The sequence below is a fragment of the Lissotriton vulgaris genome, chromosome 3_1, assembly GCF_964263255.1.
Source record: "Lissotriton vulgaris chromosome 3_1, aLisVul1.2, whole genome shotgun sequence".
Classification (NCBI taxonomy): domain Eukaryota; kingdom Metazoa; phylum Chordata; class Amphibia; order Caudata; family Salamandridae; genus Lissotriton; species Lissotriton vulgaris.
In genome coordinates, this window is record NC_141689.1 from 1421417497 (window position 1) to 1421438948 (window position 21452).

General features: G+C 42.9%; 1 protein-coding gene across 2 annotated transcripts in view; it reads left to right on the forward strand.

Moving 5' to 3' along the window:
- Window positions 1–21452, forward strand: part of AFF1 (ALF transcription elongation factor 1) — a 445670-nt gene that overhangs the window by 366276 nt on the left and 57942 nt on the right. For both annotated transcript variants that reach the window (XM_086961892.1, XM_086961893.1), the window contains 2 exons: window positions 10294–10403; window positions 14199–14454. In XM_086961892.1, coding sequence (XP_086818018.1) covers window positions 10294–10403; window positions 14199–14454 — 366 coding nt within the window. The remainder of the gene's footprint in view (window positions 1–10293; window positions 10404–14198; window positions 14455–21452) is intronic.

Consider the following 21452-nt stretch of genomic DNA (forward strand, 5'->3'; position numbering starts at 1 on the left):
ATCGCCCGGCTTCTCTGCAGGATATAGGCCGTTGCTCCGCCCCTCGATCGCTGAGGGCACCGGGTGATTGTTTCTCGCCCAAACTTTCACAGCAGTCGCCGGAGGTCTTGTGGTGCTTCCGCTGCTAGTTTCCACAGCGCGAAATTCAGGATTAATGGCCGGATTACCGGAGTTGTTGCGGCGGTCTCTGGAGCTCTCTTAGGCTACAGCCTTTTTCGCCGGTCGCTAGCCACGACCCCCATGAATGTGTTTTTAAGCAAATATAATCAGGCCTTTTCCAACTATCGACAGTGGACATTGCTTCAATCCAGTGTCAAAAATGTTGTTCTCCAGTTTTTGCTGGATAGTGGTAAAAATAAATCCTTTCTGAGTGACATTTTAGTGGCAATGTGGCGTTCCACTAATAGCAGAATAGGTAAAAAAATAACAATGTGATCCAGTCACCAGGTATTGTCAAAATGTTTGCAGCGCTATCTCATGTCCCCAAAGACCACTATTTCAGGAGAGGATCCCTCATCAGAGGAACATGGTTCTGACACTCCTTCATTGCCTTCATTCACTGTGCAATCTATAACTATAGCTGATTTAGGCTGACTCTCACTAACTATGACCAGCCTACATCACAGGCTATGTGACTACCTCCATGGCACACCTTTTGCCTTCAGATATGTTGGGATTTGTGACCCGTCCCCTGCCTGGGGGACGCACCGGTTTATAGGCTGTTCTGCCCGACTTAGGTCCCCTATTACATGAGTGGGCCTACTAGCGCGCTTCATTAGTTCTGCACGATTGGCGGGATTAGACATCCTGCTCTACAACCACCACAACACCCTCCTTGTTCCCTTGGCCCATCTGTCCGGGAAAGGTTATTTTTCTTGTTTTGTCCTCCATTCCCTTTTCCTTTGCCTTGTTAACATGTTTGTCTTAGGTTACGTGCTATGTTTGGATGGTGGTCTTTTTTTTTCTGTCCTCGGCTTCTTTTTGCAGCCTGTTAGCCTTTGGTTTCTGTCTGAGCAACCATAGCAATTCCTACCCTCTCGGGTACTCCCAGCTATATCCTGTATACATTGGTACCCTTGCCACTAAACTGGTTTGGTCCCAACACTAACCACAGCTCCTCTACTTTACAAATTCGCTGACTCATATAACCTTATTACATGAATGTCAAGAGTAATAACTCCTCAAAAAACGTTTTAGGGTATATGCAGCACTTCTCCATTCGCATACGCACATTGCTCTGTTACAAGAAACCCACTTGACCACTGGGAAAGTGTCCCGGCTGGAGGCTAGATGGTGGGGCTAGGTCATAGGCAGGAGCTTGTCTGCTAGAGGAGTTGCAATATGGATTCGAGCGGGGTCCCTTCCAGGCTGGACAAGGTACACATCCACCGGGACGGCTGCTTTGTATTTCTTCATGGCTCCATTAATGGCCACCCACAGAACATAAGTGTTGTGTATGCTCCCCATTCCGATCAATTGGCCTTTTGGACTTGGCTAACAACCTTACTTTTAGACTGGCCAACTGCCCCATGGGTCATTGGAGGGGACTCAGTCCTGGATGGACATTCAACTTAGCTGCTCAATGCCTCTCCTACCAAAACCTCCAGTGTCTCCTAATTCTGATATGCCCCATCAATGGTTGACTCACTGAGCCCTAGATGATACATGGCGCCTTAGAAATCTAACATGCAGGGAGCTTCCCTTTTACTCTCTGGTCCATAAAATACATTCCAGACTCAACTGTTTTGTTTGTTCTACATCCCTCCATAACACAGTGACCTCTATCCACTATCACCCCGAGTGAGATCAGATCTTAACCCTCTCGGTATGATGGTGGCATGGGGTGCTCCTTCCCCACCAATTCCCACTTAAAGACTGTCGGTTTGAATGTTAGATGACCCATTTTTCCTCCAGACAGTGTTCAAACATATTGACACCTTCTTACATGAGCATGCAGGACCCTCCTCTTCTCCTTTTATGGAGTGAGAAACTTTTTAGATAGTCGCAAGGGAGCTTAGCATTAAAATCACATTGGGTGCCTGCAGGGTGCTTACCTGGGAAATCAAACAGGCCGACTCGACTCGGCCAGAGTTGGAAAGAGCGGGGATGCTCTCCTCTGAAAGAGTGGGTGAGTTGCGCGAGGCACGAGCTAAGCACTTTGATACCGCTGAACTACATAGGTGCCATGACTGTGCTGCCTACTTAAGTAGGACCCACGATGAGGGAGACAAATCTAGTCTCTTGCCGGCATGTTTGGTTACCCTGCATGCCTGATTGTCGATCGTCTCTCTCTCTCTCTCTCTCCTATGGAGGCATGGCTCACACCCTGACACCGATCAATGCCGCCTTTTACAATTACTACAGGGATTTACATTCTGCTCCACCACTACCGCCTGAGGGTCAGTTTGATCGTTTTGTTGCCCAGCTTCCTCTTTTTACCTCCCACCCCGGAGTGCCATTATGGCACCTGAGATTCTCTTGACTCTGAAGGTCCTGCCTCTGGGGAAATTCCCAGGTACGGATGGCATACCAGCTGAATTTTATACACAGTTAGTTAGCACAGCAATTTGCCCCTCAGTTGATGATAATATGAGGCCATCTTATCTAAAGGCTCCCTTCCCCCTACACTTAATGTCTCACTCATGTGTTTTTCCGTCTGATGGCCCACCAGCAGCGCCTTGATGCCTTCGGGCTAAGTTGTACTTTATAAGGCTAATATTCATTAATTCATTCCCTCACTCATCTCTGTTATTAAAACCCCACAAGGGTTTAGCGGACTTGGCGTTGTATCATCCGCTCTCTATTTTAAATACAGACTAAACATTTTTAACCAGGTTGTTTGCTTGTTGATTTTACCAGAACTATCGAACTTAATTCGTGATAACAGGCGGGCTTTATGTTAGGTCGAAACACCTCTTTAAACCTTTTCAGGCTGTGTCACATTAAGTGTATATCAGAAGCTTCCTTTCCCAACGCCGTCTGTATTTCATTACACTTGGAGAAAGCTTTTGATTGCCTGCATTGGGGTTAAATACACGAAGTCCTGAGCCTATTTGGGATAGATCCGTACGGGCAGAAATGGATACAAATTCTATACTCTGCCCCTTCAGCTCAGATTAAAACTGGGAAGTGTATCTCAGCACTATGACCTGTAGGTAGAGGCGCTCGTCAGGGTGTCCCCTATTGCCATTATTATTTGCTATGGCCAGGGATCCTTTGGCAGCCTGGCCGCACCTCCTTGTGACCACCTGGGAGATACCAGTACGGGTACCTCTTGCATGATGTCGCCCTATACTGGTGATCTCCTTTTATACATCTGAGCCACTGACATGGATTTATCGACCATTACACAGGTTTTGCTTCCTTATCAGGCCTCAAAGTGAACGGAGCTGTATCCTGTATCCTATCTTTACACCACACGAACAGACCCTGACAATTCTCCCTGTTGGAGCCTAGACTGCAGTTAGCTACAACTAGATTCCAAAACTTGGGCGTAAACATATATCACATGCCTAGGGACCTACATGATGGCAACCTGGGTGTGTCTATGAGCAGGGCCGGCCTTAGGCATGTGCAAGCTGTGCACCTGCACAGGGCCGCCAAACCCCAGGGGCCGCCACGCCAATATATATATCCTTAGATACATATTTGCGTGGCGGCCCCTGGCATGGATTTGGCAGCCTCAGGCCCCCTACCTACGCTCCCTGCCCAGGACCGCCATGAGCCCAGAGCCGCCCCTGCTATGAGAACACTCAAAACGCGAATACTATTTTGGTCATCCCTACCCCTGTCTGTGATTAGTCGAGTGCCACTGGTAAAAATGGTCATGCTTCCCCACCTTCCTTTTATTTTAATTACTTCTCTCCTCCTCCTCCCCCCCCTCTCCCACGCTCCTTTTTTTCAACAACTGTACCCTTCCTTTGTTAAATTGATTTTGGCGGTCGGGACTACGTATGGTATCACTTGCCAAATTGAAACTCCCAGTGGATTGCAGAGGGGCTGTCCCTCTCTGATTTTGAGCTGTACTACTTAGCTGCTTAATTTGCAGTGGGCAGCTTACGGCTCTTAGGCGTTCCATGTATGAAACTAGGCTTTCACTGGGACGATGATCTGGATTATTTTTTATTGCCTTCTACTAGTCTCCCTCTTTGGACCACACACCTTTTTCATCTGGCAAGGGCCTATTTAACCGGGAGCAATACTTTGATGGGCCCGCACAAACCCTTTGCTCATGCCATTTCCTTACTGGGTTTGTCCTTACCCATGGGGTGCTTGCTCATGGATATCTACGACTCTGGCATTCAGCTGCTCTCTCTCCCACTGTTGAAGTCTTCCACAATGATGAGATAATTGACTTCCCTTAGTTAGTGACAGATTGCGATTTCCCACCTGGTCTTATCTTATCTTAAGGGAATTTTATAGAGCGCTCTGTCACCATAGGTTTCCTGGCGCTAGGTGGTGCTGAAGAATGTAGAAGAGGGGAGCTAGCCAGACTGTGTAAAGAGATTGGTTTTCAGGAGTTTTCTGCATTTCAGCAGGGAATTGGAAGATTTGAGCGGTAACGGTAACTGGTTCCAGAGTTTGGGAGCCAGATGAGCAAATCTGCAGCCACCATATTTTTTAAGTTTGATTGGAAATGCAGTCAAGAGTTGACGATGAGAGGACCGTAAGTTACTTGCCGGACGGTAAGAAGTCACTAGGGATCTGAGAAAAGCGGGAGAAGTACCAGTCACAGCTTTGCAGGTCAGGCAGCCGATCTTAAATGCAGCTCTCTGTTCGACCGGCAACCAGTGGAGTTTGCAGAGCAGTGGTTTTGCGGACTGCCACTTCGGGGTTTTATAGGCCAGTCTGGCCGCCTGGTTCTGCACAACTTGCAGCCTGTGAAGTATTATTTCGGTAGGCCATGATCAGTTTCTTACTTATGAATGGTCAGTTTCTTACTTATGAATGTATTCTGCACTCCTTTCATACTCTCTTCAACACTTAACTTCAAAAAACTCCGGGACACGAGGTTTTCCAAACACTATACAACATAACATAACGTGTATTTGTAAAGCGCACGTTCACCACTACTGGTACCTTGGCGCTGAATAACAGATGTTTGTTGTTACCCAACTCAATGGGTATACAGCTGGAAGATTTCAACAACAGGTTAACAGATATCAGTTACTACTTAGGACCACCTGGGAAACCGATCTTGCCAGATCCGTTCATGATACTGAATAGGCCAAGATTCTGGAGCACCTCCATATTTTATCAAGAGGGACTAGATACATGTATATTCAGTTCAATGTTTTGAATAGAGCCTACCTCATCCTGGCCCAGAATAATAGGGTCCTTCCTGGCTCCAGGGCCCGTTGCCCTGATGCTCTCATCCAGACAGGGACCTTCTCCATATGTTGTAGTCTTGCCCCTAGTTACAGACCTACTTTTCTCAATTGCTACAACAACTGGGCACCAACATACTTGTGCCTCGTTACCCTTATGAGGTGCCATTAGGACTCAACCTACGTCCCAAACTGGAGAGGTCTGCTATAACATTTCTTGACCTCGCCCTGCCCTTAGCAAAACGGTCCTTCACTATGCATTGGAAACAACCTATAGCCCCCTCTTTGCGGTCCTGGGCTAGGTCTGTGGCCTCTTGGGGTCGATCGGAAAGAACATTACCTCACAGGGAAGAATGAGCAGGACTCATGAAGTATTTTATTGCCCAGACCTTAGATTTGATCCTGGAGAAATTCAAAGCCATCACCAAAGATGACACTCAACCACTCTGACAACCCGTGACTCACTTGGATATAGCTACATATTGTTATCAATAAATCAGAGGCAACATGAAAGTTTTGATACTTAAAGCAGGGATGATATTGTGTAGATATGCTTATTGGACTGCTGGGTTCAGTTGTTATTGTGTGGTTACAACCATAGAGTGCCAATAAATTGCAATTTACATGCATGACTTGAAGGATTGTAGGTTGGTGGGCAGTTGGGCGAGGTGGGTGAATTCTGATCTTGGTGTTTTGATTCATATCATTAGAAGGTTAAGTCTCAAAGAACAAACTGTCAATGTAAATAGAAAGAAAGATGGCCCTGGCTTGAATAATGTGTGTAAACTATGCCTTATACGCTGTGTAAAACCTGGCTTGGTCATGCTCGGAACTTGTCTCTGTACCCGTGCCATTGCTTTGTACATCTTTACAACAAGGGGTGGTGAGGGACAGAGTCTCTGAATTAAGCAGAAAACTCTCACCCAGTCAAGAGATCAGGGCTAGATCCAACACCGTTTTTTAGCTCACTGCACCATCCCAGTTTCAGAACCTGGCTGTATGCAAATTAGTCTGTTCCTGTCCCAGTGCATGATGGGAACAGGGCAAACCAAACTACAAAAGCCAATTCTTGCACTAGGAAGGAAACAAGCTCCCGGGGACCGGTTTCTGGCATTACAGCCGTCTTCGGCCCAGTTTGCTTGAATCCTGATGGTGCAATGAGCAAGGGACTCACATCTGAGTATACCCTTCCACGCTTAGGGTGGACAAAAATATTTACAACAAGGGGTGGTGAGGGACAGAGTCTCTGACTTAAGCAGAAAACTCTCACCCAGTCAAGAGATCAGGGCTAGATCCAACACCGTTTTTTAGCTCACTGCACCATCCCAGTTTCAGAACCTGGCTGTATGCAAATTAGTCTGTTCCTGTCCCAGTGCATGATGGGAACAGGGCAAACCAAACTACAAAAGCCAATTCTTACACTGGGAAGGAAACAAGCTCCCGGGGACCGGTTTCTGGCATTACAGCCGTCTGCATATAGCCAGGTTCTGAGCTGGGATGGGGCAGTGAGATAAATAACGGTGATGGATCAAGCCCTGATCTTTGGACTGGGTAAGAGTGGTCTGTTTAACTCAGACACTCTGTTCATCACCACCCCCTTTTTGTAAATCGTTTTTGGCCACTATAGGTGTGGCAGGGTATACTCAGACATGAGTCCCTTTCTCACTGCTCCATCAGGATTCAAGCAAGCCGGGCCGAAGAAGGCTGAAATGCCAGAAACCGGTCCCCGGTAGCTTGTCTCCTTTCTGGTGAAGAATTGGCTTGGTAGTTTAGTCTGCCCTGTTCCCATGATGCACTGGGCCAGGGACAGACTGATTTGCATATAGCCAGGTTCTGAGCTGGGATGGGGCAGTGAGATAAATAACGGTGATGGATCAAGCCCTGATCTTTGGACTGGGTAAGAGTGGTCTGTTTAACTCAGACACTCTGTTCATCACCACCCCCTTTTTGTAAATCGTTTTTGGCCACTATAGGTGTGGCAGGGTATACTCAGACATGAGTCCCTTTCTCACTGCTCCATCAGGATTCAAGCAAGCCGGGCCGAAGAAGGCTGAAATGCCAGAAACCGGTCCCCGGTAGCTTGTCTCCTTTCTGGTGAAGAATTGGCTTGGTAGTTTAGTCTGCCCTGTTCCCATGATGCACTGGGCCAGGGACAGACTGATTTGCATATAGCCAGGTTCTGAGCTGGGATGGGGCAGTGAGATAAATAACGGTGATGGATCAAGCCCTGATCTTTGGACTGGGTAAGAGTGGTCTGTTTAACTCAGACACTCTGTTCATCACCACCCCCTTTTTGTAAATTGCTTTGTACATCAGTAAACACAGTTAAAAAAAAAAAAAATCTTGTTTGGGGGTTTTAAAGGGGAGGGTGATGTTAAACTTGAATTGTTTTTTCTTTTGCTTTGAAAACCGTGAATAACAATTAAAATACACACGCATTGATCACAACCACTCCCACACCCTAATCTTCTGTGCTCAACCCGTTTGAACTGGCTATTCAGAAGCTATTTCATAAGTGCTACAGCGAGGCCCGACAACACTCTTGGCCTTCCAATAAATGTAGGTTGTTTAAGATTCTGGCTTTTGGAATGGAGGATCTAGGTACCCTCATATGAGGGTAGGGCATCTACACCTCTTTTAAGTTTAACTGAGAGAAATGAATGAGTGTGTCCTCCCAAGTGTTCTGTTATTGTTTGATTTTTACAAGTTGTGCTAATATCTCAATGGGAGAAAAATGTGATCCATACGCACGAACACAGGTGAGTTTTGAAAACCTTTTGCCAGTAGAAAAACCTAGGCTTGCATGCCTCCACAGGGCGAAACTCGTGAGGGCTATACGCTTTCCACAAAAATGAGTGTGATAAATATTGTAAACACCGTATTAGAACCATTTGTGTGTAAGGATCACGTTTTTCTCACATCGAGATTTTAGCACAACTTGTAAAATTCAAATACTAGAACATTTGGAAGGGACACGCTCATTCCTTTCTCTAATATATTCAATTTCATGCAGCCAATTCTTCTATTATTTTGATTTCCAAATAGTACGGCCCAGTTTTTGATCTGTAATCTATTTTTTCCCAAAAAATACTTTCCTGGCAGACCTCCAAAACATGCACCTAGGACCTAGAAAATTATTTTATATGATGTTACACGATTATTTTCCAGCACTTCCAATTTATATCACATGATTACATTTCTGAGAGCTCTTGTAATTATGCTTTTATACATCTCAAAAAGGTATTTTGAATAAACTAGTAACAAATAAGCCATTGTCACTTGACACAAACATCAAGAAAATTAGGAATATTTGCATTCGGCGTCAGTAGCAACAGCTATCAAATAGCATTTAGCACCTACAAGCCAAAAGACCTTCTCAGTCAGACTAAACAGAATACATTCTGTATGTAAATCTCTCCACTTCGTTAGATGGACCTCCTAGTAGCCATGTGTTCGCAACATGGCATCAAAGCGTCTTATGCAGCTGGACAGCATACTCGTCCAACTATGCATTACGTTTCCTACATAGCCATTCCTTGCACAGTCAGCAGAATGTTAGTCTGTCGACAATGCACCTTCATGTTCACAACTGCGCCAAAGCCATATAGTTGACTAAGATTTGCTGCTCACCAGCACACTCCACCTCTCCCAAAATCATGCATCATATAAACAAAAGAACTCATTGGTTACAGCATATTAAAAAATTTACAAACAGCTCCTCTCTGATGCTATATAGTTGACAAACGATGCCACACAAAAGTGCAGATCCTTCAGGGCAGGCAATAGACTCCATCTCCCTAATGGAATGACACAAGTGGCAAAGTGCAATGGCGTACACACAAATTACACTACAGAGCTCAACTATTGTAGGGGAGCCCAGGTGAGTTAGTATCTTTAAATAGTGAATTAAATGTTTTGAAGTACTAATGTTTAGGTTTTTCAATTACTTCATCTTTATTCAGACCATAACGAAGTTGAATATATTAAGCATATTTATTAGCAGAATTCACAGAGTTGGGTGACGACTCTAGGGCCATAGTCTTGTTAGGTGCTGGATGGATATTTTATAATGAGTCCTGTGTGGACTATAAGTGTGTAAGTGCTGTTGGTCTGATGGCACCTTACAGTTAATGGATGATAATAATCTAGGCATGGCTCTTTTTCGTTTATCGATGGGCTTTGCCCAGATACGAAGAAGTGTGTTCCCAAATGTGAGCGCCATGAATTAAGGATTGCATGCAGTTCAGCATTCTAGGGCCTTCGTTCTGGGAGGTGGAGGCTGATGGACACGCATTTAATTTTGCGCCTCACCTGCCGTTGGAATGTAATTAAATCTGACCCACTGAGACACGGCGCTATAATTGGCTTGCACCTGGTGCAGGGAACTCAGAGGCGATAACATTTGAGTACTCTGGCATGACAAAACGCGCATCTGCATTCACTGAAGAAAAGGTAGCATAGCTTCTTGAGAGACCAATTCTTGGGTTTCCATGTTTTATACAACCTGCCTAAACTATCTTCTCATACAACTGATATATATGCTTTGTGAGTAACCGTTTCATAGCTCCTTGGCTCTAGTAAACATTCTGGGTCAGATTGTATAATAGTCGTCCGCTGACAGGACACAGTAGTATGAGTGTATTTCTGTAGCCGTTCATGACACTGATGGTTAAAAACGTTAGTTGCAAATTGTCTTATTGTTCATTTTTTTAATAAGTAAACTCGGGTTTCAAGTTACTTGGAAGTACGGGAGCATTTTTATCACTGATGTATTGGTTTCATGGCTATGTTTAGTGTGTTACGTTTTATTTTACTGTCTAGTAACAAAGACATTTGTCTACTGTTGAATAGGGTATGAATATCTTGAGAACAGTATATTTCAGACATTTTTCTCTAGGAGAGTAGTACACTTTCTCTTCTTCATGTATTGATTGGATTTTACCCATGTGTACTGCTTTAACAACAGGGAGAAGATGAATTGAAAAATCCTGAAACGAAGAGAATAAAAGTGGAGAAGTCAGAGCGAGAACACAAATCTTCTTCCACCTCTAAACAGAAAGAATCCAGTAAGATCAAGTGAGTACATATCGGTGAACTGTTTGACTTTTGATCTGCTGCTTGGTGTCCTCGTCACTTAAGATATAGTGCTCATCTCACCTTTTAGCAGTTTGTGATTGGAGGAATATTGACACAAAGTTAACATGTAATCTGATGAAAATCCTACATTACATTCAAGGCCAGTGCAGCTAGCCTATATTGCTTCTGTTTCATCTTCTCAAAGGCAGTGGTCTGGCACAACTCCTCAAAGCTTCAAATGTTTTAGCTACTTCGGGTTCCATACGACCCATTAAGGGTTCCATTGGTGCAAACACAACCCCTTTTTTTGTTTATATAGCAATGTCCAACTGGTACATAAACCAATAAGGCTTTCTAGACACCTTACACATTATTTGTGAAGTTTGTTGCTCAAACAAATGTGGCCTAAGAGCACTTTATAATGAAACTATTTAGATTACACAAGTATAACGTACAAAAAAGACACTAGGACTCTGTCAATAATGCATTTGCAAACAAGTGATCCATTGATCTAAAGCACTCATTGTTTCACCAGTAAAAGACAAGAGCCAGGCAAAATCAGAGTGGAACTAACTTATGGTACAGAAAAAAGCAGTGATCGAGGCAAGGACAACTAGGACAGAAGTGAATAGGGGCAACGATAGAGAGGGAAGTGTAGTAGGTGACAAATTTAGAGGGGCTTGTGCAAAGACAAGAGGCAACAATAAAGTCGCTTTTCACCTGAAAATAAACACTTTACAAAGTTATTTCTGTTAATCTCTACAAAAAAAACCCCACCTGTCCAATTGTGGATTGATTACTGTAATATCAGGAATGTAAACCTGCTATAGTGTATACTGCTAAATCGCTGGGATTCATCCTTGATGATCCTCTTAATTTGCATCCATCTGACCTACAGTCTGAAATTAATTAAGATCAAACATTTCCAATTTAGGGCTCTCTGAGGTATCTGATAGTGTATTGCAAAATAAACCTTAAGACCTGGTTCTCTCTAGACAGAATGCATGTAACTGACTCCCCAGTGGTTCCTTTGTGTCTGAATTCAAGTGATGTGACCACATTACCTTTGTACTATGCTGCAATGGTTTTCAACAAAATTTAAAGCTCAGTTTATGATGGCTTGCATTACACAAAGACCCTTGCACACGTCTGCACCCATTTATTCGGCTGAAAATGTGAAACTTCCCGGTAAACAGCGCTTCTGCAGTGCAGACTTTTTTCTTCTCGAGTCTTTATCCTTTAAAAGGGAGCAGTCTATGACTCACTCATTTTCTGACAGGGAGATGAGTGACATTCACTTCCAGCAGTTCTATGCACCACTCCCTCATTTGGAACATTCAGAGACATTTTGATTGTGATCAATAGTAAGTGAATGATTACTTCCCTGTAGTTATAGGTTTGCAGCTTGATGAATTATCTGGATTCCGGTGCTGTACGTTATTCCACCATCCAGTGGTTGGGTACGTACTAGTACTCCTTTATTTTGTTTTTTGCTTGTGGACGTCATTGATGTTCACCACCATTTAATGCAATGTCCATCCTTCAATGACGTCAGATGTACGCCCTGGAAGCCCCTGTGAGTGGTCGCACTCTTCTGATTTTATTTTTGTTGTCATTGGGTCCGGGTGCACGATCAAAACCTCCGAGGTGGAAACAAGAACATCAACGGTTTTCAGCAGACTGTTGATTGAAAAATAGGAAGACTCAAAGAAACAATTTTGAAAGCATCAAAGAAAACTGAAGATTTTGGTGTTTTAATAGGAGATTTAATTGACCGGACGGTTGAAGAATGAGAGAGGGGTATGGAGCACATTTCCTTAAGTTGTTGCTCCGAATGCCACCATTATTTCTCTTAGATGGATGGATAGCTATGAGATGTGCATCAGTTGTGAGGTGTGCATTCTTTGTTTGCCGAGGGATAACAGTGCATCAGGCTGCAACCAGGGTTAGACTGGCCCACCGATTAGTTTGTGTGCTCTTTATTAAAGGTTTGTGTACCTATCTTATGACCAGGTGGGCCGTTTTTTTACTGTTTATTTCCCTCAGATTACCATAACCCTTGCCTGCAGCCAACACAAATGCATGCAGCCTCCCATAACGTGTGAAATAACCATACTGGGGGTATTAACAAGTTCAAAAGTGTCCTCATTTACAAATGTGGGCCACTGTTTTAACTATATGATAAGCTAATGGGAGCCACTTGAATTTTGGTGCTCAGGCCTCTTTTGCAACACATGCACCACATTTCATCCTAATGCCTTGAAAAGTCTAAAAAAAAAAACCGAAAAGTTGGCATACTACAGAATGGTGCAATGACAACTTTAAGAGATGTTGTTGAAAGACCTTGGGTTGTCCAGAGATGAAGAAACCAAGTTAGTACAAATGTACGGCTCCTACTTCGAGGAGGTCGAGGTTGAGCAGGAGAGTGAGCAGAGAAGATCAGTAGAGGACACAGAACCAAAAAAAACGAATAACCACAAAGTAACACTCCAGGTCTGCACAGAGACCGAGCCTACTTGTTCTGACTAAAGACCCTCACAGAGTACCCTGGCACATAAGCCATAGCCGAAAGAGAGGAAACACAATCATATACAAACCTATAGACCTAAGATGAAAGACACAGCTGGCGCTAAACCCTCTGAACTGGCATCAACTCCGAAAGACAATCAAGAGCACAGGAGGGAGAAGAGCAGGCAAGAAGAGGCGATGACTTAAAGGAGAGAGCGTCAGTCTTGATGCAATCATCCAGTCTAGCGAGAACAAGAGCACATATTAAGCTGTTTCTCAGGAACAAACTGCCTGATACCCCATGGTATCCTAAGTTGGTTATGTATGAACTTAATACATTTCAGATTGTAAGTTAAGACTACTGCCAAGGATGAATCCCAACGATTTTGCATTATCCACACTAGCTCGTTTGCAGTCATGATTACATAGAAATCTATCCATGACTGTACAGGAAAATGTATTTTATTTGTAGAGATTAACAAACAAATCCGTTTTTAAAGTGTTTAAGTGTTGGGCAGTCGGCCATCTTTGAACAGTCTCCAAAGTATTAGAAAGCTGGGAGATACCATTGGGAGAAAAGATTGTGATTTGCACTAGGGTATAATCAGCATTATGATGAATGTTGAGTGATGTGATACATGATGTCACCTGTGAGGTCATCGAGAAGTACATTTGGAAGTGAATTATGTTTAATCATAACTGACAGCTTTCAATTAATGTTTCACTGAAATCCTAATGAACTGTGTATTTGTTCACATTGTATTTTTTCCATAGGGACATTTTTTACCAGAACTTTCATTTAGCAGAGTTTTTTAAATATGTTCTGTACTGATGACCAGCATGTAATATGCTAGTTATTGCCGTGGCTGACTATGACGAAGAGCCACGAATAATGAGAGGCAATGAATGAAGTGGGTAATGATGCCCCTTCCCTCCCTTGACAATGGTATTAAATAGCATATAGAACTCAGCGGTTCGGGAGGTGGGTGGCTAATGTTGTACTGTTTGAGCTAAAAAATGTATTTGAGTAGAAGTAGTGCACTGTCTCATTGCATGGGCAGATAGTGAGAAGCAGTACAGATCAAGAATATGATAGTCCAAAAGAAGCGTGGGTTGTTATTAATTTGGGTAAGTGTGGAAAGTGTCCATCGCCCCAAAATGTACCTAGGATTAAAATAAACGTCTTATAGACACAGATTATCACCTTTATTTAGACCAGAAATTCAGTCCTAATATATTGTTGTGGCATTAAAACGAATGCAAATGGCATGTCTTCCTCATCACCAGGGTATCCAAAACATTGTCTGAATGCCCGAAGAAAGAGCCCCCAATATCAGCACCCATGTCTCCAACACAGGATGCCCAAAAACCAGCAAATACTTCACACAAGCGACGGAGCAGTGAGAGCACCAATTGCAGCCAGGATTCTTCAGAAAGGAGCAGCACCACCTCCATCAAAAGCAAGAGCAGCCATAAGGATCCCTTACCCTCTAAGCACATTAAAGTAGAGGGGAAACCTTCAGGACTTCAGAAAAGCAGCAATGTAGGTATCACATTGCCCATGATTAGTTGTAGGTATGTTCAGTATGCACTCCAGATATTTTTGAATTATCCTAGAAATAGGGATAATTTTTCAGGCTGTGCACTATTAGTGGATAAAAAGCAATCATTAACAATTTGTGACATTATATACCTTCACAACCATTAATGTGTATGTAACCTGTGCATATTTTAGTGTGCTGCATTGTTGGGAAAACTGATAAATGTATGTCTTCTTTAGGTGGTATAACTTGCAATCAGTTAGTTTTAAGTTAATTTAATAGTGATTTAAGCCCCTTCTCAACCCCTGTGCCAGACAAGCGCATTGTATATTTGGCATGGCATTAGTAGCCACTCCATGTCTAGGTGTTTACATATAGATTGGTGTTTATACATACATGTATATAGGCTCATTGGCTATTAGCTCTTGTCTTCTTCCAACACCGAACAATAACATCACTGTAACAGTTATGTTTTTTTCAGAATATATATTTTTGATTTGACAGCAGTGCCTTAATGCATCACCTTGAATTAAAAAAAATGGGGTGTTTTATATTTTTTTTTATTGGAGCTGCTGAGCGACTGAGAAAATGGGTTGGCTGAGTAAATAGATGTGGAAAGGGGCAGCTGTACTTAGGCAGACATCTCTCTCTTTAACTACTTATTAGGTCCTTTTAAAATACATTTTGCCTCAAAATGCTAAAAGCCCAAGCCTCTCCTCACATTTTAAACCCACTGGTTTCATACCTGCATTAGATAATTTACTCCAGCCTGCTGCTCGGGAAAGTCTTTAAATTAAACAGCTTCTATTCCAGCAAAATGGCTTTCAGGAATGCCTCACTTTTTTCTTGGATATAAAATGTTAGCGCTCTGGTTGTTCATTTGAACTCTATAGTGACACAGTTGATAACTAGGGAGTTAACTGAAAGACTGCTAATGGTTTTGGAAGTGCATGTTTCACTCTCCATGTCAGAATGTTCTACTGATTTAAATGCTGAAATTTGAAAACTCTGAAAATATTAGCTGTTTAGAGCATCATTTCTATAAGAAAAAGAAACTCCTCACTTTGTTTATTTTTGCAGTATCCTGTGTAGGAAATTCCTTTCAGTTTTACAGTTTTGATTCAATCGAGATGGTGTTCAGGTGTGACAGGCTTTCATTGTTTTTTTTTTTTTTAAACCTTTATTAATGCAATCAAAGTAGTACAAGCGTCGGCCCACAACCACAGGGGCTGGCCGCAAATCAATTCAAAGTACATGCATTTATAAGCAGTCCTGGCGATCTCTACGAAAATTTGAGCTGACGAGTAAATGCATCATCAATATAATAAACATATTAAAGGTTTCATTTTATCTTTTTGAAGAGTCAGTAGTGGCATTACTATGAAAAGCGTCACACCATACTGAAAAGCAGTCTAGAGACGAGGGGGGTGTTACGCACTTCAGTAAAAAAACAGGCATCAAACCAATACAGTAGTGATCACGTAACAGACTGGGAGTAAAAATATATCTACCAGCAAGCGATCAAGTGCGAGCACCCTTCCGTACATCCACCCTCAAGATACCATGAAATAGAAGCTGGTGTAGACGCCCCAAGAATCAAGGCATAGCAAAAGGAGAAACAGCCAACCCACTGGGAAGAAGAAAGGAAAGAAAAGGACCATAGAACAAAACAAACTAAAATAACGAAACCCCCCCCTAACACCCGCCACCCTGCACCCCTGTAATGGCTAAGGCCTACCCCACTAACAGCGTGCCTGTCGCCCCGGAACTACCCTAAAGAAAGGAAGAAAAGCGGAGGAGGAGAAGAACATACACACTCCCGGTCTCCCCTGCCCCCCGCCAGTGGCGACCCCCCCCAGGTCATCCCACCCACTATACGAAGCAAGTATTACCCCCGAACCTGGGGGGGACAGCAACCAAACCACCCGCCCTCCGTTACAATATGAGGTACAATCCCGACTCAAAGCACAAGACGCAGCAAACCCAAAGAGCCAAAGTCAACCCTGACCAGTACGTTCTTTACGGTAGTCCTTGTCGCCCAATCCGGAGTCTTCATAAGGAAATCAAAGCGTTCAATACAGCACTAGACAATGGGGTCAAATCGAGAGCAGGACATAACCAAAATCAACCCTGACCAGTACGTGTCTGTCCGAGAGTTCTCATCGCCCAGTCCAGAGTCTTCATGAGGAGTTCGAAGCATTCAACACAGTACAAGACAATGGAGTCAGATCGAAAACAGGATACAAAATGGCGGCATCCACAATTCCATCCGGGAAGGATGAGAAAAAGCGACGAGCTTCTCAGACAGTCACTGAAGAGCTGGTCGTAGCGAGCAGCACTTTTAGCACCGATGTTCCGTCGAACGAGGATTGAGGAGGGAAAGCCAGCAATGATCTCAAGTTCGCCATCCACCAAGCCAGAATCATCCGAGTGGGCTGAAGCAGGCTTCTGCTCAGGGCTTTCAGAATGACAAATAAAGGACTCCACAGGAACCACAGGTCGCTGATAGCATGCTGGGGCATCTTGCACCGGTCTGAAACAGGCCTTGGTCAGCGGTACAGACATCCAATCGTAAATGTCGGCAATTTGAGAGTGGAGCGCCCCAATGGCGGCCATTACGGACCTCAGCGATATTGTGTCGTCCGCCTCCTCCATCTCCTCCCCCAGAGAGACGAAGCTGGACACGATCACCGAACACAAACTCCAAGGCACTGGGCACGCACAAAGCCGATGATAACAGCGGGCGCTCACCAAACTGACAGAATCGACACCTTCGCCGCCCGCGGGGCCAAGCCCGTCGACCCCGGCCCAGATAGGTCTCCGGGCATCGGATCCCCGGTCACGGCTGTCGGTCTTCAAGGATCGCACTGTACCATATACACCGCTCAACTCGGTCACTGAGATGCCATTCGAAATTCCCACGAATGGTCCAAGTTCGGGAGACCGGATGCAGCCCCGACCCCACAGCCGATGTTGTTCAATTCCAACCCGGCTGGGCTAGAAATCGAGGTCCCGGCTTCAGCCCTGGAGTAGGCCAAGAATAGTTCTCGATATAGCTTCGCCACCCGGTAAGCTGGAAAGACCGGGATTGCACCGCAAGAGTCAGAAGCACTTCATACGCACGGGGGTCCGGTGAGAGAAAAGGATAGTCAGCAGGATATACGAGCCGTCGGCGGAGGTTGGTGGAGCCGGGAGCTTATGCGGCCATCTTGGTTCGCAGCGTAGCTCCTCCCCCAGGCTTTCATTGTTAATACAAAATGTTACCTCTCTAGTTGTTCATTAGAATTATGCGGTAAAGCTTCAGTGGAGCACTAAGGAGTTAACTGACAGACTTTTACTGGTTTTGGAGGATTATATTTCTCTCTCCATTTCAGACTATTTTATTGACTTGAATATGGAAGATAATTGAAAACTCATAAAAAGTGTCTTTTCAATTAGCTTCCTAGAGGACTAACCAAAAAATTGTATGACATAAAGACCCCTCTAATTGTGTTTCTTTATTGCAATCTCTTCCATATGAAATGCAACCGTATTTATGTCTTTGATTCCATCAAGAAGCAATTCATGTGTGCTTACTATTTCTCATAAATACAGATTTTAGCTCTCTTGTTATTCATTAGAACACTGTTGAAGCTACATTAGAACACTGGAGAATCAACTAACAGGTTTCTCTGTTGGAAGTACATTGTTTACTCAAAATCGCAGACTATTCGCACATGGATGGGGAATATAGTATGAACCTATAGAAAATGTGTACTTGTTTTTGCTTCCGGGGCACTTTCCATAACCTCTAAGAAAATCAGCCTTTTTCACAAGGTTAAATCGCCTGTGAACTCACTAGAATTCATAAAATGAGTATAACTTTACCAAATACATGATTTATATTGTGACTAAAATCTGTTATCACCCTCTCTGTGTGCTCATTTATGTGGCACTCAAACCTGGTTACTACAATTAATTTCAGTGTGCTGGAGTCCTATAATGGCTGCCATAACATGTTGCCCAAGTTGTGGCCAGCCAATCAAGGGACCCTCCATATGCCCCTGGGGATTAGAGTGTGATACAATGACCCCTTTATATTTTTTTTATTCACTTTAAGGACACAACGGCCATGTCTTTTGTCAATTAATGGCTTATACAACATATTGTTCATGTGGTGGCCAAACAATAGGGGTTGACTAGTCCACTTTAAATTGACCAGCCTAAGAAAATGTGACGGATCGGATATACCCAACCTTTTAACCCTTTCATGTCTAACCATAACCCTTCTGCAAACACAAATTTCTCAAAAATGCTGATAGGATTTACACCAAATCACAAAAACCACACTTTCTGAATAATGATCATTTTAAAAAAAATTAAATGAAATTTGGTGCAATTCCCCTCACTAATTTTTCTGTGCCAGAGATAAAGTTTCCCATGGGATGTAACATGGGAAATCTCACTTTTGGGACCCCTCCTTTTTTCTTGGACCCCATTTGACAGATCAACACAAAATGTTCCATGAAGGATCTGCTGTGGTTGTTCTTTTTTTTAAACTTTTGGGCAGATTCGTCAAACAGCACCAAAATGATTAGCGAAACAACAACCGTTCTTCCATTGAAAACTCCTACCTAACAAACTAACTGATTGAAGAAATTTCCTTTTGATGGGTCTATTTAGGGGGGTGGGTTTCCTCTGTGGCTCTTTTAATGGGTTAATTGTAGATTTCATGTATATCCTCCTTCACGTATCTGTTTTCATTTTCTATTGTTTAGCTTTGTTCTTTATCCAGCATAAGAAATTATTATGAATGACCTGATGTCATGATTTTTAGTTTTACCTCAGGGCAGCCTGCTGTTGGTTGAAGCTCCTTTCTTTGTGAACAAAAGGGTAACTTGGATTTCCTAAACTAGGAAGTACATGTTACTTCACTGAAACCCGAGCTTCGTATTTGGAACAAAGTTTGGCATTCAATTTCTGTAGTTGGTGAGCTTTGTTTTCAGTCACTCATAAATCCGATTTGCACAATGAATGGCCTTTAGCACATAGCAAATCGCTAGAGACAGTCTTTTTTGTTGTGGAATGCCGGAGTGCATATTTGCATATGAAAGATCCAGCAACACATTGATATAGAAATTCAGTATTGTTTATAAACTTGTCACTTATATTTCAAGTTTTGTTTCCCCCCCAATGTTCAGATTAACATGCTGCCCTGTCTACATGGATAAGGGTGACCCTACATGGTAAAACCGGTCAGTCGAAAAACCCATAAATAATAAAGTCCAAAATGTCAATTTTACAACATATTTTATAGTTTGTTTTCCAATGAAGAGCTACTCTTAACAGCAAAAGAAAAAGGATCAAAGTAGCCACAGGATAGTTACAATTCTGGCCATCTGCTCCATGTACATTGATTGGTCAGGCTACAGTCAGATGGATCAACTAGTAATCATTGATCACTGATTTCCGAGATTGGCCCTTACTTCTGTTGGGGTTCTGAATGACCCCTTTTTGCTGTTTTTTTCATGAGTATATTGGCGCCCATACCCATGCAAGACTATCCTCAGAGTCAAGAACAGACAGAATTAAGTTTTGATTGGTTTCAAACCCTGCTTCTGTACTGATACCACACAACATTCTTTAAATACTTCAACAACAAAAAAGTGTTGAAAATTTCAGTGCAAAGCAAAGGTGCGCAACTGCTCATGGAGCATACCTTCATCCTGATAGCCCTATGATGGGTTGTCACAAAAAGGCATTGGCACTGGAATCTAGTCCCCCTGTTCAAGGCAACCTACAGCATTGCATAGGCATATACCTAGACTTTACAACACTCATCCCTGTAGAACAAAACAGAGTAAGATAGACCCAACTCATCATCTTTTCGTAATCCATAGCATATTTTCTTTTCAAATCCTACTTCACACCACAATAAGTCTGTAAATAACATTTGATCTGTTATCTGTAAACCTGTGTTACACATAACAATATTCTTTTGACTTTGCCATGCAATGTATACTCTGCCATCAGCTGTTTTGTCTGTATTCTCTGTGTACATCTGTACAGTAGAAATGTGTATGTTGCTTTGTCTGTAGGTTAAACATATCTTCAGTACTTGATTATGGTTTGACATCACACTTGAGTGGTTGAAGTGGAAGATAAAGATGCATAATAATTCTGTGTTCTTCACAGCTTGTGATGCTTACCCCAATGATGACCTTAAATCTATATTGTTATTGCCACAAGATGTTTAAATGAATTCTGATCAGCCGTTTCACACTTCTCTAAACCTCAGAAAATATCTTCAAATTATGCTCCTGATTGGATTATTTTAGAGGCTAGTCACTAAATGAACCCCTTCTGGGGTTGTTCACATTTCTAATCTTCAGATGTAGAGAAAATTAGTAGACCTTCAAGCCATAAATCTCCCTTTCTAGTCATGAGTAATGTGTTATATCTCTGATAGGTCAGCACCCTAACCTTTTCATTGTTAATGGTTGAAGAGATATTCTAAGTGTTGACCATGCCACATAGGTGACAGGTGTGGAATTATATTAAAAACCTTCAGAAATCTTATTGACCTGTAAAACAAAATCACTTGATCCATTTGGTACCATGCAATGAAGTACAAAATGGTGCCAGTAGTCTTATTAAATCATAGCTCAGCTAGTAGCATCTCTGACTATGCCAGTGCTCATAGTAGGTCAGAATTAGGATTCTATTATGCCTATGATTATGCTGGACTCTGAGCACCCAAGGTTCTATTTATGTCCTGCATTCGAATATTCACAGAATATGTATGCAGAGACTTGGTTTGTGAATGGGCTATGTGTAGGCAAGTTTCTAATCACAAAAGGCCTATTACTGTGCTAGCTTTGTGGGTATAGCGGAGTTCATTCATTGCTTTAATTGTACCATTGCTCTTTCCTGCATTAGTTTCTGAGGACGTATCTTCTGAATTACCCTCACAAATTTACATTAAAGCATTTTACAAATGTTACTGGAAATAAACTTATTG